This window comes from Anolis sagrei, chromosome 6 (assembly GCF_037176765.1).
Source record: "Anolis sagrei isolate rAnoSag1 chromosome 6, rAnoSag1.mat, whole genome shotgun sequence".
NCBI lineage: Eukaryota > Metazoa > Chordata > Lepidosauria > Squamata > Dactyloidae > Anolis > Anolis sagrei.
Genome location: NC_090026.1, coordinates 27,122,646 through 27,148,058, shown reverse-complemented (window position 1 = coordinate 27,148,058; position 25,413 = coordinate 27,122,646). Strand labels below are relative to the sequence as shown.

The window sequence follows — 25,413 nt, the reverse complement described above, 5'->3', positions numbered from 1 at the left end:
TAGGGCCGCCTCTGGGTAGGTAGACCATTCAGAAGGACTGCTGGGAGTTGCAGTCCAAGAATAGGTACAGAAGGAAGAAAGGGGAGAACGAGGAAGGGAAAGAAAAGGGGGGAAGTGAAGAGGAAGAGAAGGAAGGAGAGAAGGAAAGAAAAAAAGGGAAGGAGAGAAAGAAAGGAGGAGAGAAAGAGGGAGGGAAGGTTGCCCACAGCAACGCATGGCGGGTACAGCTTGATAAACAAGCATCTTGGTATCTTGTTGATAAACAAGCATCTTGGTATCTCTGCGGATGTCCTGATCCTCAAACATTCTCTGGTTCATATGGAAAAATGCTGCACTTGCAGAGCTTGGACCAGGTGTCCTCAAACTTTTTAAACAGAGGGCCAGGTCACAGTCCCTCCAACTGTTGGAGAGCCGGATTATAATTTGAAAAAAACATGAATGAATTCCTATGCACACTGCACATATCTTATTTGTAGTGCAAAAACACTTTAAAAATACAATAATTAAAATGAAAAACAATTTAAATAAATTTAAACTTATTAGTATTTCAATGGGAAGTGTAGGCCTATTTTTGGCTGATGAGATAGGACTGTTGTTGTTGTTGTTGTGTGCTTTCAAGTCATTTCAGACTTAGGTTGACCCTGAGTGAGGGCCGGGAAAATGACCTTGGAGGGCCGCATCCGGCCCTCGAGCCTTAGTTTGAGGACCCCTGGTCTAGCCCATTGTGCTACTGGGGGCTCTGAAATAGAATTGGAGAAATAGGGACTTTTAACTGGGAAAGAAATCCGATCTTTCCAATGCCATGTGTATTATCCCACAACGGGCAAGGTAAACAGCAGCTGCCCCCAGAATGCTTTACTGAATATCCCTAACAGCAAAACTGAAGGCCCTTCCATACAGCTCTATATCCCAGAATATCAAGGCAGAAAATCCCACAATATCTGCTTTGAACTGGGTTATCTGAATCCACACTCAGATAATGTGGATTTTTTTGCCTTGATAGTCTGAGATATAGGGTTGTGTGAAAGGGCCCAGAGAGAAAGGTGGAGAACATAGAAGTTGGCCTCATCAGTTAGACAGTAGATTTCAGTGTCAATGTTGATATTTTTGGAGAGGTGGCTGCCAATGTAGAGGAAATGGTCAACATTTTGTAACATTACACATTAAGCTGTATTTCTAGCATTGCAGATGGATTGACTGGTGACTGCTGAAAGAACACTTTGGTTTTTTTCAATGTTCAACGAGAGGCCAAGCTTTTTGTATGCTTCCACAAAGATGATTAGAGTGGCTTGTAGGTCTTCTGAATGAGCATGACTTGCATTATCATCAGCATATTGGAGTTCTATAATAGATGTTGTGACCTTGGTTTTGGCATTCAGTCTGCTTAGGTTAAATAGCTTGCCATCTGTCCAATAGATGATGTGGATCATAACGATGAAGATGGAAAACAAGGGATGTGTTGTTGGGGCAACAACACATCCCTGTTCTCATAGAACTACCAATTCCATTATAGTGAAATTGTTATCACTGTGTAGAGCTCATACATACAGCCAGAGGAATACTAAAAACAATTAATTCATGAGTATCCAGTTTGCATATTTGCATATCTATATCTTACTACTCCTACCTGAGAACAGTAGTCAAATCTACCTCCTAGTTCATATGAATATCTCCTTATTCCTATGCAGTAACTCTCAGGCTCTGTCCCTATTGCCCACTTTTCTAAATCCATCCCTATAAACGTGCTGTGAGGGGCGTGGCTCCTCCTCCAGCCTCTGCCTCTGTTGCATTCTGGTCGCTGTAGTCCACAGCCAGCACTAGGATGTTTCCCGAGGCATGCCGGGAGCCGTAGTTCCTCCTCCCCGCGCGATGCATGCTGGGAGCCGTAGTCCCTCCCGCCCTGCAGTGTCAGCCTGGCCGCTGCTGGGTCAGTCATGCTGCCGAGTTGGGCTCCTTGGAGATCTGTCGTCTGTCAGGTAGGAAGATGTTTCCCATCTTGTGTTTGTCCAGATCTGGAGTGTATTTCCCAGCTTTGAGCTCACTGAGAGGAAGTGATAGGAGGTCAGGAGATGTTTCCTAATGTGAACCATTTGCTTTTAGAAAATTAACATGACTTGATGAAAAGTGGTGTTTCTGAGCATGTACAGAGTGCATACCTTCTCTCTTGCTGGGTTGGGATCTTACTTAGCTCCTTATGGGAACAGTGGAGAGGGTTTCCTAGAGCGAGCCATTTGCTTTTAGAAAATCAACATGACTTGATGAAAAGTGGTGCTTCTGAGCATGTATAGAGTGCTTCTAAGCATGTACAAAGTGCATCCCTTCTCCCTTGCTGGGTTAGGAACTTACTTAGTTCCTTATGGGAACAGTGGAGAGTTGTATTCTAGAGTGAACCATCTGCTTTTAGAAAATTAACATGACTTGATGAAAAGTGGTGCTTCTGAGCATGTACAGAGTGCATCCCTTCTCCCTTGCTGGGTTAGAATCTTACTTAGCTCTTTATGGAAACAGTGGAGAGATGTTTCCTAGAGCAAGCCATTTGCGTTTAGAAAATTAACATGACGTGATGAAAAGTGGTGCTTTTGAGCATGTACAGAATGCTTCTGAGCATGTACAGAGTGCATCCCTTCTGCTTAGCTGGGTTAGGAGCTTACTCAGCTCCTTATGGGAACAGTGGAGAGATGTTTCCTAAAGTGAACCATTTACTTTTAGACAGTTAACATGACTTGATGAAAAGTGGTGCTTCTGAGCATGTACAGAGTGCTTCTGAGCATGTACAGAGTGCTTCTGAGCATGTACAGAGTGCATTCCTTCTCCTTTGCTGGGTTGGGATCTTACTTAGCTCTTTATGGAAACAGTGGAGAGATGTTTCCTAGAGTGAACCATTTGCTTTTAGAAAATTAACACGTCTTGATGAAAAGTGGTGCTTCTGAGCATGCACAGAGTGCACCCTTTCTCCTTTGCTGGGTTAGGAGCTCAGCTCCTTATGGAAACTGGAGGGATGTTTCCTACAGCGAGCCATTTGCTTTTAGAAATGTGACATGCTTTTCATGACTTGATGAAAAGTGGTGCTTCTGAGCATGTACAGAGTGCATTCCTTCTCCTTTTCACTTAGCCCAGCCCATCCTTATGGATGAGATGCTTCCTAACGGCCTCCATTGGTTTTTAGAAAGTTTCAAAATTCTATTTATGACTTCCCTCTCTCTAAACAAGGCATTGGCAAACTTGGGCCCTCCAGGTGTTTTGGACTTCAACTCCCACAATTCCTAACAGCCAGTAGGCTGTTAGGAATTGTGGGAGTTGAAGTCCAAAACACCTGGAGGGCCCAAGTTTGCCCAAGCCTGCTCTAAATAAAGCAATGTTCTTTCATTTCTTAGCCTTTTCATATTTCATATTTTCAATAACAACAGCGAAATGAATGTTATTCGGTCGTATTTGGGATTTTAGATAATAGGTAGGGAAACGATTTGCAAATTGTAAATAATCTCCTCCTGTAGGATTATTAAAGCAAACAAACAAGAGTCCAGATCTCGAAATGTAAGTGTCTTCTCTTTAAGATTGCGCATAAATGGAAATTATAATAACACGTTTAAGTGAGTTGCTGTGAGTAAAAAAACATGTCTAAGGTTTTTAAAGCACAGTTCCAAGCATTTCCCTTATCCAAAACGCTTGGAACTTGACATATTTTGTATTTTGGAATAGCTCTAATTTGAATATACATAAATAATGTGATATCTCAATGAGATGGGGCCCAAGTCCAAACATGATATTCATTTGTGTTTCGTACACAAATACCCTAAAGTTAATTTTATACACACTATTTGTATTTTAATATCTTGAGCCTGAAACAAAATTTGTGTAGATAAAAACCATTGGAAAGCAAAGGTTTCACTGTCTCAGCTACTCATTCTGGATTATTTCAGCTTTCTAAATTCTACTTAAGGGATTTCTCAGACTGGATCTACACTGCCATATAGAATCCAGATTATCTGCTTTGAACTGGATTTTATGAGTCTACACTGCCATATAATCCAGTTCAAAGTAGATAATGTAGATTTTATATGGCAGTGTAGAAGGAGCATGTAGAGAAAGAAAGGTAATGGTGAGAGTTATAGTAGCGATCACACAATAACAAATGTTGGAGAAGAGATGGAGGCTACTTGAACACAGCTATGTAAAATCTACATTGAACTGGATTATATGGCGGTGTAGACTCAGGGCCCTTCCACACAGCCTTATATCCCTGATTATCAAGGCAAAAAATCCCACAATATCTGCTTTGAACTGGGTTAACTGAGTCCACACTCAGATAATGTGGGATTTTTGCCTTGATATTCTGGGATATATGGCTGTGTGGAAGGACTTGGAGAAGTTGTATTCCAGATTTTGTTGTCTCTCTGCTGCTATGACCAGAAGCAATCATAGATGGTGACCCTAGCCACAATATCCCCATTGCCATTTTAGGCCATGTCTACACTGCCATACAATCCAGTTTTTGAATCCAGATTATCTGCTTTGAACTGGTTTAGATGAGTATTAATATACTGTGACAACTGCCATTTGCCATTTTTCATTTCTGAAGTGGCCCTGAAGTCCATAAAAGCTTTCCTGGTCTTTTAAAGCCCCTTATATGCAGCCATATAATTCATGTTATCAAAGCAGATCATTCACATTCTCTGCTTTGAACTGGACTATCTGAGTCTACACTGTCATATAATCCAGTTCAAAGCAGATACCGGTAATCTGAATTTTATATGGAAGTGTAGAAAGGGCCTAATTCTTGAGGATCTTTATTTCAGCTACAAATGTTATTTGATAACATTGTGTTTTTTTTAATAAAAAAAATCTACTTATCTATTTCAATTTCTTGCTATCCTTGTTTGCTAGAGTATTAACATATATAGGCCCTCCACTTTTGTGGTCGTTCGAGGCACAGGACCCTAGGAAAAGTGGAAAACTTGGGAATTTTTTTAAAAAAAACACTATTTAACCTGAGATAACACTTCTCTAAGGGCCCTTCCACACAGCCCTATATCCCAGAATATCAAGACAGAAAATCCTACAATATCTGAGTGTGGACTCAGATAAGATAGTTCAAAGCAGATATTATGGAATTTTCTGCCATATTCTGGGATATAGGGCTGTGTGGAAGGGCCCTAAGAATCTCTAGATCTTCCCGCATATCTCTGTGTTCAGTTTCCACAAGAGACCATATTAAAGCTGAGAATTATCATAGCCACAAAAGTTGAACCAGCAAATACATAATCTGTGTGCTCTAATTGTGTAGTGTTTTTTTTTTATTCTGTGGGTTATCTCATACAAAAATACTCCACCGCAAAAGTCTGTGTGGAATGATAGGGATCCAGAGAAAGAATTGACATTTTGGGGCTGCATCTACACTGTAGAATGAATGCAGTTTGTCACCACTTGAATTGCCATGACTATGAACTCCAGGGGGTTGTATTTTTGGCGAGGTACCAGCTGTCTTTGGCAGAGCAGGCTGAAGTAGTTGTAAAACTACAGCTCCCATGATTCCATAGCATTGAGCCATGGTAGTTCAAGTAGTGTCAAACTGCATTAATTCTACAGTGTAGATACACCCATGATCTACTTAGGGCTTTCATATTGATAGTGAAGGACGTTGAGTTGAAATCTCTCTTGGTGTTTGGCAAGTCTTCCCCAATATAGGTTTCCCGGACTGAAAACTGGAGAGGACACCTGAATCTTTTAAATGGTTAGATAGAAGATGGAAATTGCGTCTTACCTAAACGCATGACAAGCATCATTGGCTGAAATTCTCCTATTCAACGCAACCATTGAAGGTACAGGAACCCTCTCCAGCTTTCAATCTGGCAATCCTGCTTAATGGAGTACGGTGGGATAAGTAGAACAGCGCTTGGCTGCTTGCCACTGGCTCAGCTGCTCTGACCTTAAGGAGAGTATCACGGTTTGAAGAGAAGGGAGGAGATTTAAGAAGGCAGTGGATCAAGAGAAGTGTAAGAAAGGAGTGTTGATATTAACCTTTGGGAAATGAGGGGCAGTGAAAGTTAAAGGAAGGGGTCAGAGAAGCCAAGGAGAAGTCTGGGACCGATTTGGCCTAAAGAGGGTTCAGAAGGAGGGTTAACAATTGAGGGAGCCCAAAGAGGTTATGTTTTTGGACTACAACACCCAAGTTTTTTCAGAATTATTGCTGTGCTCACTGAGTATTTATTATTATTATTATTTTATTAAACTTTCACAATATATAGTTGGCCCAGTATATTATTGGCCTTCGACATTTGCTGATTTTCCTTTTGTGGATTTGATTAATATGTTTTCTCTGGGAATGTCTAGGTCCACCAGTGTGATTCTGTGGTCCACTTCCAACAGAAGTTGATTGTAGAGTTGTGCTAGAGGACCTCGCAATTCTAAGAGAGGTGGGTTGTTGTAGGTTTTTTTCGGGCTATATGGCCATGTTCTAGAGGCATTCTCCCCTGACGTTTCGCCTCCATCTATGACAAGCATCCTCAGATGCAGGCGAAACGTCAGGAGAGAAAGCCTCTAGAACAGGGGTCCACAAACTTTTTAAACAGAGGGTCGGGTCACAGTTCCTCAAACTGTTGGAGGGCCAGATTATAATTTGAAAAAAAAAAATGAATGAATTCCTATGCATACCACATATCTTATTTGTAGTGCAAAAATCACTTAAAAACAAACAATAATTAAAATGAAGAACAATTTTAACAAATATAAACTTATTAGTATCTCAATGGGAAGTGTGGGCCTGTTTTTGGCTCACGAGATAGGGTTGTTGTCATTGTTGTTGTGTGCTTTCAAGTCATTTCAGACTTAGGTTGACCCTGAGCGAGGGCCGGGTAAATGACCTTGGAGGGCCGCATCCGGCCCCCGGGCCTTAGTTTGAGGACCCCTGCTCTAGAACATGGCCATATAGACTGAAAAAACCTACAACAACCCAGTGATTCCAGCCATGAAAGCCTTCGACAATACATTGAACATCTAAGAGAGATGTTCTCTAGGGGTAAACAAAACCTTGTTTTTTATTAATAGTTTTCTTACTTTTGCAATGAACCTGAGACCCTAACAGCAGAAATGGAAATCTGAAATACCAAAATGGTTAAATAGGATATGAGACATAGCTTTATAGGGAATCTGGGTATTGTAGTCCAAAACTGTAATGTTCGCCCAGTGTCCAGAAGGGAGGCCGCTAATGGAGTTGTATTGATTTATCTGGATTTCCTCCTCATCTGCATGATTCTTTTTACTGGCTTTACTCTCCAGGGTTGATCTCTTGAGTTGAGGCCTTTCAGGCTTGTATGGATGGGATGTCTGGGAACTCGGCCCCAAATGGAGCGTCTGGGATTTATCATGAGCGGCAACGACTTGAGCTGTGTGCGGTCCATGCCTTGAACAATGTCTTGCAGGAGCGGATTTTCACCCAAGAGGCAGCTGATGAGATCTGTAAAAGGTAAATGGGTGTGCATTTCCGCATATATTGCCAGAACTTAAAGGAAATGTTCTTTTCATATAAGGTCCTCTTGTAAACACCTTCAAATTATTCTATGGGTTATCTGTTATGAAAATAATAATGTTACAAGGTCCCCCATGACCTTCTGGCAAACAAACTAGTCCAATGTGGGCTAGACAAAACTACGGTGAGGTGGATCTGTAATTGCTTAAATGGATGAACCCAGAGGGTGCTCCCCAGTGCTTCCTCTTCATCCTGGAAGTGACGAGTGGAGTGCCACAGGGTTCCATCCTGGACCCGGTCCTGCTCAGGATCTTTATTAATGACTTAGAGGAAGGTTTAGAAGCCATGATCATCAAGTTTGCAGACGACACCAAATTGGGAGGGATAGCCAATACTCCAGAGGACAGGAGCAGAATTCAAAATGATCTTGACAGATTAGAGAGATGGGCCAAAACTAACAACATAAGGTTCAACAGTGACAAATGCAAGATACTCCACATAGGCAGAAAAAACGAAATGCAAAGATACAGAATGGGGGACAATGCCTGGCTCGAGAGCAGTATGTGTGAAAAAGATCTTGGAGTCCACGTGGACAGCAAGTTAAACATGAGCCAACAATGTGATGTGGCGGCAAAAAAAACCAATGGGATTTTGGCCTGCATCAATAGGAGCATAGAGGGGAAGTAATGCTACCCCTTATTCTGCTTTGGTTAGACCACACCTGGAATATTGTGTCCAATTCTGGGCACCGCAATTCAAGAGAGATATTGACAAACAGGAATGTGTCCAGAGGAGGGCGACTAAAATGATCAAGGGTCTGGAGAACAAGCCCTATGAGGAGTGGCTTAAGGAGCTGGGCATGTTTAGCCTGAAGAAGAGAAGGCTGAGAGGAGATATGATAGCCATGTATAAATATGTGAGAGGAAGCCACAGGGAGGAGGGAGCAAGCTTGTTTTCTGCTTCCCTGGAGACTAGAATACGGAACAATGGCTTCAAACTACAAGAAAGGAGATTCCATCTGAACTTCCTAACTGTGAGAGCCGTTCAGCAGTGGAACTCTCTGCCCTGGAGTGTGGTGGAGGCTCCTTCTTTGGAAGCTTTTAAACTGAGGCTGGATGGCCATCTGTCAAGGGTGCTTTGAATGCAATATTCCTGCTTCTTGGCAGAGGGTTGGACTGGATGGCCCATGAGGTCTCTTCCAACTCTAGAATTCTTTGATTCTATTTCAGCCTCCTAAATGGCAGAAGATCCCTTAAGTGGTTCTCAACCTGTGGGTCCCCAGATGTTTTGGCCTTCAACTCCCAGAAATCCTAACAGCTGGTAAACTGGCTGGAATTTGTGTGTGTTGTAGGGCAGAACACCTGGGGACCCTCAGGTTGAGAACCACTGCCTTAAACAAATCCCTGGCCAACATCTACTTTGATTTCAAAGAAAAATTAAGGCGCAGTGAGGTCTCTATTTTCATTAGGTGTGAAAAATAGAGAATAAAACCCATTAATTTTTTAATATGTTCAGAATAGTTGTGTAGCCAACGTTTTCAGGAAATTGACCTTGGGACTACATCTTCAACATGACTCTACGGTCAACTTCTAGCAGAGGATTTACTGATTCCTACAAAGAACATATTAATCAAATCTGCAAACATTAAAACCATAAATGTGGAGAAATTATTGTATGTCAAACTTTTATTAAATCTAAACCTTCAGTCTTATTCCATTTAAACCTTATACTATGACAAGAGTGAAAAATCTTTTGTTTTGTACTTGTTTTGGAGTTTACCTCACACAACCAGCATGGCCAGTGGCCAGGGATTCTGAGATTCATAGTCCAAAACATTTGGAGAGTCAAAGATGCCTCAGCATTTTTCTTTGGTGAGAAACACGGAATCCCAGTTTTAATTATGTGGCAACGCTTCACGCCAATGAGTTGTTCCTTTTGTATACACCTACTTACTCACTTGACCATAATTTGAACCTCAGTGTTTGGGAGCTTGGCTTTGGCAACGAAGTGTTTTGAATAGTCAGATTGGATGAGGCCTATTAAGATGAGTTGGCATCCGGTTGCAGCTTCTCTCAAGTCTGTGTGTATGTTAGCATCAGATGTGAAAGGTCAAAAAAAGATGGAGCATGGCATGTTTTCATCTGTAAAAGGATCCGCGGTGGCGCAATGGATTAAACCCTTGTGCCGACTGAACTGCTGACCCGAAGATCTGAAGGTTGGTGGTTTGAATCCGCAAGATGGGGTGAGCTCCCATCTGTCAGCCACATATTCCCATGCAGGGACATTACATAAGCTTCCCACAGGATGGTAATACATCCGGGCGTCCCCTATTGATGGCTGATTCTCTCACACCAGAAGCAACTTGCAGTATATTCTCAATTCGCTTCTGACATGATGAAAAACAAAATCTGTAAAAAAAACTCTACTTTGAATTTTCAGGAAAACAAATAATCGCCAGTTATAACTGGTTGTTCCGTATCCGAGTTATTCACATCAGAAGTAAGGCATTCAGTTAGAAAGAGGAAAGATGTTAAAATATGCAAAGTTCAGGGTCTCCTCTGAGATAAATATGTATAAGATGGAATCCCCCCCCCCAAAAAAAAATGACAATGATGAGGACTAGAAACTTGGTTCTGTATGGAACTGTGCACATGTTGAATGGCAAAAGTTGAATATTTTTCTATAGAAAAGAAAAATGTTCACATCCCTCCTGTCCCCTCTCAAGGTGTCACTGCAAACAGGAGTCCCTACTATAGGATAGATACATGTTTTTGGGACACCCCCCCCCCCTTCCACTCTTTTCGGCTGATCATCTTTAAAAGCTGTAGAGCAAAGAAATATCACACTTACTTGGCCTGTATTCCATATTCACCACTTTCTCTTAAAGAGGCGCATTCCCCTTGGGTAGTGTGAAGCTAATGGGATTTTGCCAGGGGCAAGGAATTGTTATTGCATGCCTTTTGTTTGATGGGTGAGGCTACCTATGCTTTTAATGAGTGGAGCCTAGCAACTCCAGGGGTGTTTTGCATGAGACGCTAGGACATAATTTCATTTAAGACCATTGGTCATCACGACACTTTAATTAGCACAATCCAGATAATATCGTGCGCTCTGTAACCACTTCGGTGGAACAGGTCGAAGCTACTCAGGTAGGCCTCTGAAATAGTGCTGCTTCGGCAGTATGGCTCTGCTGATTTATTGTTCATTTATACAGTGTTGTTCTGGGGCAAGTAGGAGCCTGTAAGCTTCCCTGGGGTACGGTATTTCTCTGGAAAAGCCAAGATGACAGTTGCATAAAAGAAGGAGACATCTTTTATTCTCAATGTCTTTTCCAGGCTAACTCTTCAGGGATAAGTTTTTACCAGCTTGAATAAACACAGAAATAAAACAAATTATGTGGAATGCATGTTTAAAACGCACATAACTTTATTCTGGACGGGCTTAAGATAACCTTAGCCAGCAAGAGGAATAGAATAATAGTAATGTATTAACATTCATTGACACATTGCATTAGAGCAGTGTGGGAAAGATACGTCTTCGGCTTGACAGCTCTTGAAAGCAGAAGTGAAGGAACTGCAGACCCTCAGATGTCAAATTGCAATTCTCATTATCCCTTACAATTAACTGAGCTGACTGGGTGTAGTAGAATCATAGCGTTGGAAAAGACCACAAGGGCTATCCAGTCCAACCCTCTGCTGTGTAGAAATACACAATCAAAGCATTCCTAACAGATAACCATCCAACTCTGTTTAAAAACATCTACTGAAAGAGACTCCACTACACTCCAGTGTAGTGGAGTGTAGTGCATTCTACTATCCAGTAGCACTTACTGTCAAGAAGTTCTTCCTAATTTTTAAGGCAGTGGTTCCACAGAGCACCAGTGGGTCGCAAGAACTAAAATATGGTCCATATCCTCGCCATTACTACACCATTGCAACAAGAGCAACTGGTCTTGCAAAACCCTCTTATAGTAAAAAAGGTAAAGGTTTTCCCCTGACATTAAGTTCAGTCATGTCCAACTCTGGGGGTTGGTGCTCATCTCCATTTATAAGTCAAAGAGCCGGCATTGTCCATAGACACCTCCAAGGTCATGAGGCCAGCATGACTGCATGGAGCGTCGTTACCTTCCCGCAGGAGTGATACCTATTGATCTACTCACATTTGCATGTTTTCGAACTGCTAGGTTGGCAGAAGCTGGGGCTAACAGCGGGAGCTCACACTGCTCCCTGGATTCGAACCTGCAACCTTAGGAACCTTGTTGTGTATTCCTAAGTTTGCTGAACACAATGTGAATTGTTTCTAAGTTTGATGTATTCAACGTGAACTATATTCCCAAGTTTTTGGAACACCTCGTGAATTTTTGTTGAAAACCTTGTGGACATACTGAAATTGATCTATTTGACCTATGTAATTATTTTGTAAATCTTATATATTGTGTTTGTTGCACTATTAAAGTGTGTCCTGTATGTACTATGAAAGTTACTTAAACTGGTATCAGTACTGAAGCTCATTATAATAGGGCAATTACATATTTACAATTCTCCTCTTATAGTGCCAAGGCTTATTAAATACAATTTTCTGGGGGTGAGCAAATGGTGACTATTGGATGGCATATGTTCTGTATCAGAAACTAGAGCTGATGTGGTCTATCCAATGTAATTTTCTGCATCAGCACGCCAAATAACCAAACTGAATCTAAAGTTGACCAAAAACTGATTTGTAACCCTTTCGGTACTAATGTTGGAGAGTGGTCCCCGGTCAAAGTGGTCCCTGGTCAAAAACCACAAGAAAAGAGAAGCACTCTCTTTTCTTGTGGTTTGGACCTGTTGTGCCATGTCATGGGAATGAGAGCGGGAAGTGTTCCACACTCACAGTAACAAAATAATAAGGGAGGCAGCAGATGAAGATCGAAATGATTGACGGCAGTGGAAGATTGCTTATTGAATTCTAGCATAAGTACTTGAGTTCAGAATACAGCGTGGGATGGGGACTAAGGACAGAGGTGAGAAGCATCCAGCCTTTGATATGCTGATGAACTGATACTCATCATGCCTTATTGTAGGCAATTGTATGCTGAAGTAGATGGGAATTGAAGTTTTACATCATCTCAATGGCAGTACATTCCACAGCCCTGGACTAAGGAGTGGTACCAGACTTTGATGAAAAGGTCAGGATTCAGCTGTAAGGACGTAACTATGGTAGCATAATACAAGTGAAGAAAGAAAGGACAGGTGGTGGAAAGAGGATGGCTGTCAGTATTCTTGGGCTGGTCTCTCCCTGAGAAGCTTCTTGGGTTGGTCTCTCCCTGATTAGTCAGCCATTTCGCCAGTGTTGCAAGGAATTTCATAACACTGAACACTTCTAATTGACTTCTCTTGTGCTCCTTTTTCCTCCAAGTCCCCTTTTCCTTTTGTATCGTCCCTTTTTAGGTTGTATACCTAAATGCGGAGGCTGCCTTCTTTTTTATCTTTTGTAAATAAATAAATTGGAGGGAACAGGAGATTTACTTTTGAGACCAACTGTCTCCCTGCACCATATTCTTTCATCTGTGTCCAGCCATGATGATCCCCTTCTTTGTTTCCCAACAGGCTTGCCCCAGATGCCAGGTGGAATCCACATCGCAGTTTCCTGGGGACAGGAAATTACGATGTCAATGTCATCATGGCAGCGCTCCAAAGTGTTGGGCTGGAAGCTGTCTGGTGGGACAAGCGCAGGTGAGTGGTGAATCGCCGGCTTAAAGTATTCTGCTTACTTCCAGGTCATCGGGTACCTTGTAAACTCCAGCTAATTGGCTGTTCCTTGGGGGGGGAAAGTGACTTGACAAGTTTTAGCTGTTTTTCTTTCTAGTGACCTCTTCCTCTACTTAGGACTGCACCTGTTGTGGCCCATGGGTTGCATGTGCCCCATGAAACCTACTTTTGTAACCTCTGAAGCTTTACTCAAAGTCTTTCAAATGATGTAGTTTTTAGACAACATTGTTCCCAAATCATGCAGAAAGCCCCTCATGAAAATGTGCAAAATATCCCCACCTTGTCACCATAATAGGCCCAGAATCATTTATTTATTTATTATTTACAGTATTTCTATCCCGCCTTTCTCAGCCCGAAGGCGACTCAAGGCGGCATACAGATTGGCAGCAATTTGATGCCACAAACATACATAAATACTGATTAAAAACATTTAACATACCATAATAAAAATCCATATAAAACCATTAAAACTATAATCATCAATGTCTTCCAGATAAATTTGTTTTCTATTAGCATTGTTTAAGCCGTTCCATGTTCGCTGTGTTTATCTGTTACACTGCATTTCTGAAAGCTTGTTCGAAGAGCCACGTCTTTACTTTTTTTTTTTTTTTGGAAAATCAGGAGGAAGGGGCCGATCAAATATCCCTAAGAAGGGAGTTCCATAGCTGAGGGGCCACGACTGAGAAGGCTCTGTCTCTCTTCTCCGCCAAACACTCCTGTGAGGAAGGCAGGATCAAGAGCAGGGCCTCCCCAGATGATCTTAAGTTCCTAGATGGTTCATATGGAGAGATAACGTCTATTTTCCTCTACAGTCTCTCTCAAAATGGTAGCAAGAAGGGATGTGATGTCACTTGGATTGCGAGAGACTACAGAAATAAAGAGAAGTACTTTCTGGGACTCCTGTGTGTGTATGGAGGTGGTTCACAGGGATGTTTGTAGCGAGTGGGTTCCATGCAGTTGCCCATCTCTGTTATACCTCTTACTCTCTTGCTAGTCAGTCACATTTACGTCTTGCCTTTCCTCCAGTGATCTCAAGACAGTATATATCTTTCTTCATGCTTGATTCTCATAGCAACCTTGCGTGGTAGGTTAGGGTGAGAGAAAAATGCTTAACTGACCCATCGTCACACAGGGTGTTCCATGGGCCAATGAAGACTAGAACATATACCTTCCAGTTTAACACAACACATCACACGACCTTCACTCATTTCTTATGTTTTGTATCCAGAGGTGAGGACATTCTGGCCTTCCAGGTGTTTAGAAACTTCCAGTTTGCAGGGCACACTTGTTCAGATTGTGCGATGCCCCAGGACATTTGAAATGCCGCAGGCTGGAGAAGGATCAACTAGGCTAAGCTTAGTGATGGCATCCTGTTCAGAATCTGCAACAGTCCATATAACCTAGTAGTGTTGACAGCAAGTGGCAGCAGCTCCCCAGGTTTGGTAGACAAAACCTACCTTGATGTGGAGATGCCAGGGGTAAAGCTTGGCACCTTCAGCAATGCATGCCAAGAATATGCTCTGCTATTTAACCATCTATACATTGGGGTTTTTTAGGATGTTTGAATAGTTTCCCTTCAGAGACACGTTTCTTGCCAAACACTCATGTGTTTCTTTGCTTTATAGGCCCTTAGAGCAGCTGTCCGTAGCAGGAGTTCTAGGATTCATCATCAACGTCCCTTCCAACGTGTGCCTCGGCTTCCTATCTCTTCCGGTGAGGCGTCGTCACTGGATCGCTGTGCGCCAGCTTGATGGCATCTATTATAATCTCGATTCCAAGCTGAAGGCACCTGTTCCGATTGGCAGCGAAGCTGACCTCAGGTACTGATGGAGTGGCTGCTTTAGGGACCTCTGTGAAAAGCAAGGATGTGCAAAATGTAGTTTGTATGCTGTCTGTGGCCTCATAGGTGGTTTTTGTGCCCCCCAAAGCGTAAACATGTTGTGTTGTCAAGGGCTTTCATGGCCGGAATCACTGAGTTACTGTAAGTTTTCCGGGCTGTATAACCATGTTCCAGAAGCATTCTCTCCTGACATTTTGCCTACATCTATGGCAGGCATCCTCAGAGGTTGTGAGGCTTCTTGGAAACAAAGCAAGTGGGGTTTATATATCTGTGGAATAATCTCCAGCGTGGGAGAAAGAACTCTTCTCTGTTTGAGAGAAGTGTGAATGCTGCAATTGATCACCTTGATTAGCATTGAATAACCTTGCAGCTTCAAGGCTTGGCTGCTTCTTGCCTGGGATAATCCTTATTGTTAAGTATTTTATTTGATGTTATTGTCTGTTTTGTATGCATTTTATTTTGCATTATTTTAATTACTTGGGCTTGGCCTCATGTTAGCAACCCCGAGTGTCTTCGGGGAAATGGTGGCGGGGTTTAAATAATAATAATAATAATAATTATTATTATTATTATTATTATTATTATTAAAGCCTTTGTTGGGAGATGATTAGCTGGCCCTGATTGTTTCTTGTCTGGAATTCCCCTGCTTTTGAGTTCTGTTCTTTCTTTACTGTCCTGATTTTAGAGTGCTTTGATAGCATCAATTTAATTTTTTAATAATATAATTGATGCATTTTGTTATCACATTGGCATTTTTTTTGTCGTGTGAGGAGCGACTTGAGAAACTGCAAGTTGCTTCTGGTGTGAGAGAATTTGCCATCTGCAAGGACATTGCCCAGGGGATGCCCAGATGATTTGATGTTTTTATCATCCTTGTGGGAGGCTTCTCTGATGTCCCCGCATGAGGAGCTGGGGCTGATAGAGGGAGCTCATCCGCCTCTCCCTGGATTTGAACCTGCGACCTGTTGGTCTTCAGTCCTGCCGGCACAGGGTTTTAACCCCCTGCGCCACCAATAGACAGAGACCAGCTAATGCATCCTAAAGAAGGATTCCCCCAAGCAAGAAGCAGCCAGGCTTTGAAGCTGCAAGGCTATTCAATGCTAATCAAGGTGGCCAATTGCAACATTCACACTTACCTCCAACAGACAATAGTTCTTTCTCCCTCCCTTGACATTCCACAGATATATAACCCCCACTTGCCTTGTTTTCAACAAACCTCACAACCTCTGAGGATGCCAGCCATAGATGTGGGCAAAATATCAGGCAGCAATGCTTCTGGAACATGGCCATACAACCCAGAAAATTCACAGCAACCCAGTTAAAAAGATATTTGTAAAACGTTTGCTCCAAAATGTCCTCCAGGGCACATGGGGATTTTAGTACCACATTACACCTCCTTGAACCATGTTAGAACCAGGAGATACCTTTCTTGAAACCGGAATTGAGTCATTATTAAAGGCCTCTCTTGTCTCTAAAATAGCACAGGAAGGTATTAAAACATGGTAAAAATATCCCCATATCCTGTTAGAGAACTTTTGCAGCCAAAAAAAGATTGATTTATTTTATGGGACCAGGTGTGGTGAATGGGTGCGGCCTTCCAGTATCCCCTGGGGCAGCCAACTCATAGCCTACCACAGTTGCCCAACCTTGATGTCACTCATTCCAAGAATTATTTCATTATTAAACATTGCTTTGTCTTATTTTTACAAAGCCGGTGCCAGACAGCTTTCATAAAAGTCTGTCATCCAGTGAATAAGCGACACTGCGCAGAACTGCAAGAGCATCCCATAACATTAAATAGAATGTTAGTCATGGAGGCAAATGTTATGAAAATAACAAGGACAAATAAAAGCCTTATGGAACAGCCATACTTCTGCTACATGTCTAACTGTACATTTCTGTGCAATCTTACTCAGAAGTTAGTCTCATTGTGTGCAGTGCAGTTTATTCTTAGGTAAGTAAAGTATATATAGAATTGCATCCTAGAAAATAAATATGTAACAGGGTAGGTGCTGCTACCAAAAATGCTGTATTCTTGTTGGTTGCCAGTTGTGTCTTGTTCATCACTGAGTAACCAGAACAAGACTTCAGATGTTCAGTGGAGCATGTCCTGAAGAACATATGAAGGAAAGTGCTCTTTAAGATACACCGGTCTGAAAATAGTGCCAGAGGCAAATAAGTTCACTCTAACCTAGAACGTGAAGTCTGCTTTGGGAAAAGGTCAGTTTTGCTTCTGCCGTGATGTATATTCAAGATTGCACAGTACCCTTTGTAAGAAGGCACATGTCTCTTGCTGTCTACAAATGGATGGTGATTTTCTAAAGAGATGCCTCTCCAACCTGATTTGAAATCTTGGTTTTTCTAGCAGTTCAAGTCACATGGAGAGGCATGTCTTTAGAAAATCATCATCCATTCGTCAACAGTAATAGGCACGTGCAAGCAGGGAAGGACAAAACAGAACAATGCAAAGTGGGATGGACCTAGAGAGTGACAATCCAGGGAAGTGATCCTTAACTCCTTTTGCAACCACAGATATTACAAACCATTACAAGCAGTAGGAGGTGACATCTTAAGATCACCTCGAGTACCAACAGAAATGCTGGTCTAAAATTGTTTAGTGGGCAAGTGCCCTGTTCCTGTAGTCCTCTTTCACCACTTCTACCCCACTTTTCAGGCAGAGAGTAGCTGTTTGTGGAGGTTCTCCAGATATTTTGAAATCCTGGTTTTCAAACTTTCTAAAGCAGAATTTCTCAACCTGGGGGTTGGGAACCCGGGGTGGGGGGGGGGTCGCAAGAGGGTTTCAGAGGGGTTGCCAAAGACCAGAAAAAATATATTTCTGATTGTCTTAGGAACCCCTTTGGCAGAGAAAGCTGAAGATCTCTCCACCTGTCCTTGTCTTCCTTTTTGGAAACGGATGGCATGGTGTGCATGTGCAGGCGAGGGAGAGTGTTCGAGGCTGGAGGGAGGCTCACACCAGCAAGTCCCTTCAAGACATGAGGGTTCTGTGTGGGAAGTTTGGCCCAATTCTATCGTTGGTAGGGTTCAGAATGCTCTTTGATTGTAGGTTAACTATAAATCCCAGCAACTACAACTCCCAAATGACAGAATCAATCCCACCGCCAACCCCACCAGTATTTGGCCCAATTCTATCGTTGGTAGGATTCAGAATGCTCTTTGGTTGTAGGTTAACTGTAAATCCCAGCAACTACAACTCCCAAATGACAGAATCAATCCCACCGCCAACCCCACCAGTATTTGGCCCAATTCTATCGTTGGTAGGATTCAGAATGCTCTTTGGTTGTAGGTTAACTATAAATCCCAGCAACTACAACTCCCAAATGACAGAATCAATCCCACCGCCAACCCCACCAGTATTTGGCCCAATTCTATCGTTGGTAGGATTCAGAATGCTCTTTGGTTGTAGGTTAACTATAAATCCCAGCAACTACAACTCCCAAATGACAGAATCAATCCCACCGCCAACCCCACCAGTATTTGGCCCAATTCTATCGTTGGTAGGATTCAGAATGCTCTTTGGTTGTAGGTTAACTGTAAATCCCAGCAACTACAACTCCCAAATGACAGAATCAATCCCACCGCCAACCCCACCAGTATTTGGCCCAATTCTATCGTTGGTAGGATTCAGAATGCTCTTTGGTTGTAGGTTAACTATAAATCCCAGCAACTACAACTCCCAAATGACAGAATCAATCCCACCGCCAACCCCACCAGTATTTGGCCCAATTCTATCGTTGGTAGGATTCAGAATGCTCTTTGGTTGTAGGTTAACTATAAATCCCAGCAACTACAACTCCCAAATGACAGAATCAATCCCACCACCAACCCCACCAGTATTCAAATTTGGGTATATCATGTATTTGTGCCAAATTTGGTCCCGTGAATGAAAATACATCCTGCATATCAGATATTTACATTACACTTCATAAGAATAGCAAAATTCCAGATAAGAAGTAGCAACAACAATAATTTTAGTTGGTGTCACCACAGTATGAGGAACTGTATTAAGGGGTCAAGGTATTAGAAAGGTTGAGAACCACTGTTCTATTTATTATTATTATTTTTACTTCATTTATATACCACTTTTCTCAGCCCTTGGGCGACTCAAAGCAAAATTTAATGCTCAACATCATAAAAAGAGTTAAAAAACAGTTAAAAACAAAGATACAATAAACAAACAGCATCTCATTAGCGTCTCATAGGTAGAATCAAGATCCAATCTCATAATCCATTGTTCCATGTTCCTGTATTCAATACACTAGTATTGTCGTTCTAGTCCATGTCCTTTAAACTCTACAAACATCTACTGTCCGAAGGCCTGGTCCCAAAGCCATGATTTTAATTTCTTTCTGAAAGCCAGGAGGGAGGGAGCAGATCTTACCTCATTTGGGAGTGTGTTCCATAGGCGAGGGGCCACCGCCGAGAAGGCCCTGTCTCTCATCCCCACCAGATGCATTTGCGCAATTGACAGGAGTGAGAGCAGGGCCTCCCCGGATGATCTTAGATTACGAGGTGGGACATAGGGGTGGATGCGTTCGGACAAGTAAGCTGGGCCAGAGTGTTCTAAAGAGTGTTATTTTTTTAGACACTCATTGTCTATTTGCAAGCAGGAGGTGAGGCTGATGATGTTTCTGCAATGACTGATCAGAGCTTTCGAAGAGCCAGGAACCAGGGTATCTGGAAGGACACCTTCTCAGTGGGGGTGGACTCCATTCACATCTGTAACAAGCCTGTCTTTTCACTCCCCATGCTCTTTTCTCTAGAGTGTAGGTGAGCTGTTACTGTGGATGTTGAAATGACCCAGTTTAATGAATGAGGCAGTCTTTATTGCTTTTACAGGTCTAATAAATCATCTATAACAAGAGAAAATAAAATTCTACTTTTGAATCACTTTGGAACTTTAATGAATTGTGCATACACCTATATTGAAAATCCTTTATATATATAAAAAGTAAATATACAGCAAACGTGTTTAGAATTAACAATTTAGAACTGCTAAAATTCTTTAATAAAATAAGTACATAGTGTCTTGGAAGCTACAGCAAACAGTGCTATCTTAAGGGCCAGAGTTGAAGAACATTTTGACCTTCTAGGTGTTCTGATTTACAGCTCCCACAACCCTTGTGCAAAAATGAGGGTATTAAATGGGCCCCTATAAGTGCTAATCCATGCCTTGGTTACTTCCAGATTGGACTACTGAAACACTTTCTATGCGGGGCTGCCTTTGAAGATAGTTCAGAAGCTCCAACTGGTTCAGGCAACCAGATTACTAACTGGAGCACCATACAGGGAGCGGACAACTCCCATGTTACGGCAGCTCCACTGGCTGCCAGTCTGCTTCTGGGCTAAATACAAAGTGCTGGTTGTTACCTATAAAGCCCTACAGTAAACAGTTCAGGCCCAGGCTATCTGAAAAACAGCATCTCCATGTATAAACCAGCCCAAGCAATGCAGAGGAGGCCCTGCTCTCGGTCCTACCCCCATCTCAAGCACAGCTGGTGGGAACGAGAGAGGGGTCTTCTCCATGGCCGCTCCCCACCTCTGGAACTCCCTTCCAAAAGAATTAAAAATGGCCCCTTCTCTCCTCCTTTAAAAAGCTTCTGAAGACCTACTTGTGTAAACTAGCTTATGAAGAGGAGGAGGATTAACATATTTGATACATACTCCCACCCTGACAACACATACTTACCTCTGCTTGCTGATATATTATGCTATATGTTATATTATATTACATTGTGCTTCTAAGGTATTGTATATTAATTGGTATGATTTTTCATGCGTTATGTTCACTGAGTTAATTCTTGTTTGATTGTTATAAGTTATATTGAGTTTATTTCTCTCTCTGTTTTGTTTTCATTGTCTATTTGGTTTTGGCATGAAATTGTTGCCATTTTGTTTTTCCTGTAAACTGCCCTGAATCCCTTTGGGGAGAGAGGGCGGGTTATAAAATAATAATAATAATAATAATTATTATTATTATTATTATTATTATTACCATTACCAATAATTATACTAGTATATTCTACTAGTATAATTATTATTCTACTAGTATAATTCTAATTAAACCACTAACCTGCTGAACTTGCTGACCAAAAGGTTGGTGGTTCGAATCCTGGGTGCTGCACGAGCTCCCACTGTTAGCCCAGCTTCTGCCAACCTAACAATTTGAAAACATGCAAATGTGAGTAGATCAATATGTACCGCTCCGTTGGAAAGGTAACGGTGCTCTATGAGTCATGATGGCCACATGACCTTGGAGGTGTCTACGGACAACGCCGGCTCTTCAGCTTAGAAATTGAGATGCGCAACACTCCCCAGAGATGGACAAAACTAGACTTAATGTCAGGGGAAACCTTTACCTTCTATTCTATAGAATTTCGACTGAATGACACAAGAGGTAGAACTGGAAAAATTCTCCTTGGGCTTTTATAAAAGGGAGAAAATCAGCAATCCAAGATCTTTAGGTGTCTTGGGGACAAAACAGAGTTTGTAAGTTAAATGTTCAATTTAAAAAAGTGAAAATCTATACAAAGGTAATCTGGAATATATAAAATCATTTAAAACCAGATGAAGTAAAATTCGTAGTCAGCACGTTTTGTCTTAGAAGACTCATTATATTATACTTTATTTAGAAAATAGGTTACTTTGCAGCAATTTGAAAGCATTTTGTTTTGTTGAGCTCTTGAAAAGTATTGCTGTGATTGTTACCATTTTCTTTTCTTATCTCTTTGTGTGCTGTTGTAAAAACAAAAACAGAAATTATATCAATGGGTTGTTGTGTGTTTTCTGGGCTGTATGGCCATGTTCCCAAAGCATTCTCTCCTGATGTTTCACCTGCATCTATGGCAGACATCCTCAGAGATTGTGGGTAGAGATTGATAGATGCAGGCTTCTGGAACATGGCCATACAGCCTAGACAACATACAACAACCCAGTGATTCCGGCCATGAAAACCTTCGACAATACAAAATTGTATCAAATTTACCTGTTTTGGTTTGCACTTTGAAAACTGGGAGTAGAAAAGGAATAGTATCAACATTCAATTTTAAAAAATTAAACAGGCATTGGCTGACCTATTGTCACCAGGAGGGATTCTGTTGGCCATGATGTCTATCCCTGGATTTGTAAAAGCAACTGAGGAAAAGGGATAGGTGCATAAATACACACAGAGGCAAGGTCAGTGTGGGGCCAGCCGGACTGACAAAGCGAGGAGTTTCCAGACACTGGGAATACAGTTAACACAATCTGGTCATCTGGGTGTGTGAGGCATGAATGCCATCCCTAATCAAAACAGTTGCTGGAGCATCAAAGCATAAAGGCACAGCATAACCTCTTGCCATCAAAAACCAGCTTGTCTCCAAAGGCACAGCAATATTTTGTCTCTTCTGAAGATCATTCCAATAATTCCCCTGACCTCTTATTCTTCCTTTTGATATACTGCCCCCCTGTGAGATCTTTCTGGTGTGGAAAGGACTGGGTGAGTTCCTTTTGGGTGGGAGCTGACAGTGAAGCAAGGGTGCAGTTTACCATGCTGCAAATCGAATAATGGCCGTTTGGTGCTCAATCTGGATTGTATCAAGGAGGACCTGTTAGATCCCTAATCTAACCACCCCCTTCTCACTTTAACTTCTTTCTTACAGGGTGTTTCTGCAAGAAGTTCTATCAGAAGGACCATGTGAGTTGTTGCTAGTGGTGCCCCAAGAGACGGGTGAAGCCAGAGACTGGCTCAGCACTGTCAGGTGATCCCCGGCACACAGGAATCCATCCCAGCTGAGCCTCAAGCATTCTTCTTCAACCCCCCTGCGCTGGCTGCTGCATGTCTTTGTGTATGTGCATAAGGGGGTAGGAATGGGAGTGATGCCCTCCTGTTTACACTGCCACTCTGGGAGCTGACCATGAAATATATCCTCCCTTCTCTTATGTGCAAGAAGGGTTCCCAGCTTTCCCCTTGCTTTTGAAAGATGTGCACTGTGTCGGACAGTACAGAATAAAGATTGCAATACCAAATAGTAGAAGATTTTCCCCTGGCACTGGAATAGCCATCTGGGGTGCTCCAACAGTCAGTTTTCCTCCCCCGGACTGATGGAGTTACTTGTTTACAAGCAGGACTTGTTGGTAATACATCCCCAGACCCCCTATTTAATATCCTACTAGGTTTAGTCTGGGAAGTTGTGTGTCTCACTATTAGGGCTAACAAACCTCTCCTTTGTATTTTTGTGATTCTTCTGTTGCAGCAAGTTCTTTGGATAGAGCAAGACAGTTCTCCCAAACCCCACAAAAAGTCTCTGACTTAAAGTTGTCACTCAGTGTTTTGAGTTAGCTATTCCCAAGATTATGGAGAAGGCAGATTTAGGAGTGAGCTGTATGCGCTGAAAACCCAAAGGTGATATTTCAACTCTTGCTTCAGTCAAAGGGACCTTTTCTGCAAGCGGCGAGCTGTTTTACTAAGAGCAGCAGTGGTGTTAGTCAAGTGGAGTGTACAGAGAAAAAGCAAGAGTGTTTTTTTATTCCCTTGAGGCTCGCTGGAAAGCATGAGATGCTCAAGTGAAATTTGAATTAATGTTTCTGGTGTAGGTGGGAATGAAGGTGGGAAAAGGACAGTGGAGTTGAGTGTGGAAATAGGATAAGCCACTGTGCTAGTATCCTGGATCCAAATTCAGAAAGCAGTGGCAAAGACTATAAGGTGGCAAATGCCCGGACAGGTCCCAAACTTTCTGCTGCTTGACAGTGGACAAGAGGTTGCTTGAAGCCTTGGTTTGGTTGACTATTCAGTGCTGGCAAGTGAACAGAATCTTCTGTTACTCCCATAGGCAGCCCACCACCTTAGAGGAATAAAGCAGTTCATTAAAGAGACTTTGCCTAACCACTTGGGAAGAACACTATGGGGCTGATGTTGCTTCTTTTTAGTTTTTCTCATTCATGTTGGTTGTCTTAATTCTGACTAGCTGACAGAAACTCTCTTTTAGTCCAAAATTGGGGAGATTGTACCTGTTGAATTTCTGCCTGTTACACAGCCACTTGAAGCACTAGGACCTTGTAAAGCAGCAAGAGGCAGTGACCCTTTGTGCAAATTGAAAATGTTGGTTGCTCTTTTGTTTGGTTTTTCTTTTAAATAAAAGCACTCTGTCCATCAAGTAGAAGGGTTTGTGATGCTTCTCGTGAAAGGTCAGAAACTAGCACAGGGAATCCACAGGAGGAAGCTACTGCACTGTCCACCTCCTTCTCGTCTAGTTCTTACGCTGTTCGTTTTCCTTGGCACGGAAAGTCCCTTACTCCTGGTGCCTGCCAACCTTGAAGTTCTTTCCCAACCTGAGCAGAGGAACACTCAGTGATGCAAAACAAATAAATGTGTAATGAAGTTTGTGATTCTTCAGTGTGGAATGTAACTTTGGATTTGGGGAGGAAGCAGTTCTTGGGGATGAGTGAGCTGGACAGAACAGTTTTTTTCAAAACATTTGAAGCCAAGTAAGCCACAGAAAGATTTAGTCTTACAGGGGATCCATTTGTACTCAGAAGAGCATTTTGATGTCAAAAACATTCAGCAATAGTTAGGTGTGGAGGAAGTGAAGCAGCTTACATACACATATTTGGGTGTGTGTTACAGAATATGCATGCATTCTTGATGATCCCTGTGTGGAAACTTAGATGTCACATACACAAAAACTAATTGGGACTTATCAAATGTTAATCTAAATATGTACATGCAAATTTGTAAATTGACTGGGAGATGTGTGGACCTTTGGTACATCTAACCACAGTCATACTGGTCTTGGCTCATTATTTTAATTGTATGTACATGGAGTTAAAAGAGAAATGGCCTAAAGGCACTAGATCCTACCATCTCTTGGAAGCTAAGTAGGGACAACTCTGGTTTGAACTTGGATGGAAGACATAATGCAAACTAGGTGCTATATGTTATATTTCAGGAAAAAAACTTGGCAAAACCATCTCTTGAGGATTCATTGTCTAAGAAAATGATAACATTCATGGGGTTGCAATAATAATAATATTAATATTAATAATAATATTTTTTTAAAATAACTACCTTATTTTTATATTACGGCACCATCTCCCCGAAGGGTCTCTGGGTGGCTTACAAGCAGGACCAAGCCCTAAATAGCACATTTAAAAATGCAATAGACATACAACAATCTAATTAAATAATTAAAACAGTTAAGTATACACATCGACAGACAATTTGAATGAACATACACATACAAACAAATGGCCTGTGTTTGCTCAGTCTGTTATTGGTTGATGAATTCACAGAAAACTCACAGAAACCTGGTTAATGGACAGTTTTGGGGGCTTATATTCATATTTTAACAGGACCTGGAAGA

The 25,413-nt window shown here is 41.9% G+C and overlaps 1 protein-coding gene across 3 annotated transcripts; it reads left to right on the top strand.

Moving 5' to 3' along the window:
* The first annotated feature begins 1,869 nt into the window (after positions 1-1,869).
* JOSD2 (Josephin domain containing 2) lies at positions 1,870-24,207 on the top strand. 3 transcript variants are annotated; one of them, XM_060780695.2, is made up of 6 exons: positions 1,870-1,976; positions 5,671-5,819; positions 7,276-7,462; positions 13,054-13,179; positions 14,841-15,035; positions 22,714-24,207. In XM_060780695.2, the coding sequence occupies exons 3-6, from the start codon at positions 7,311-7,313 to the stop codon at positions 22,814-22,816; spliced, it is 576 nt and encodes a 191-aa protein (XP_060636678.1). In that variant the 5' UTR covers positions 1,870-1,976; positions 5,671-5,819; positions 7,276-7,310; the 3' UTR covers positions 22,817-24,207. The 3 variants fall into 3 exon arrangements, with proteins under 3 accessions (XP_060636678.1, XP_060636677.1, XP_060636680.1); XM_060780697.2 differs by having other exon boundaries at positions 1,874-1,976; positions 5,686-5,819; XM_060780694.2 differs by lacking the exon at positions 5,671-5,819 and having other exon boundaries at positions 1,872-1,976.
* The last annotated feature ends 1,206 nt before the right edge of the window (positions 24,208-25,413 follow it).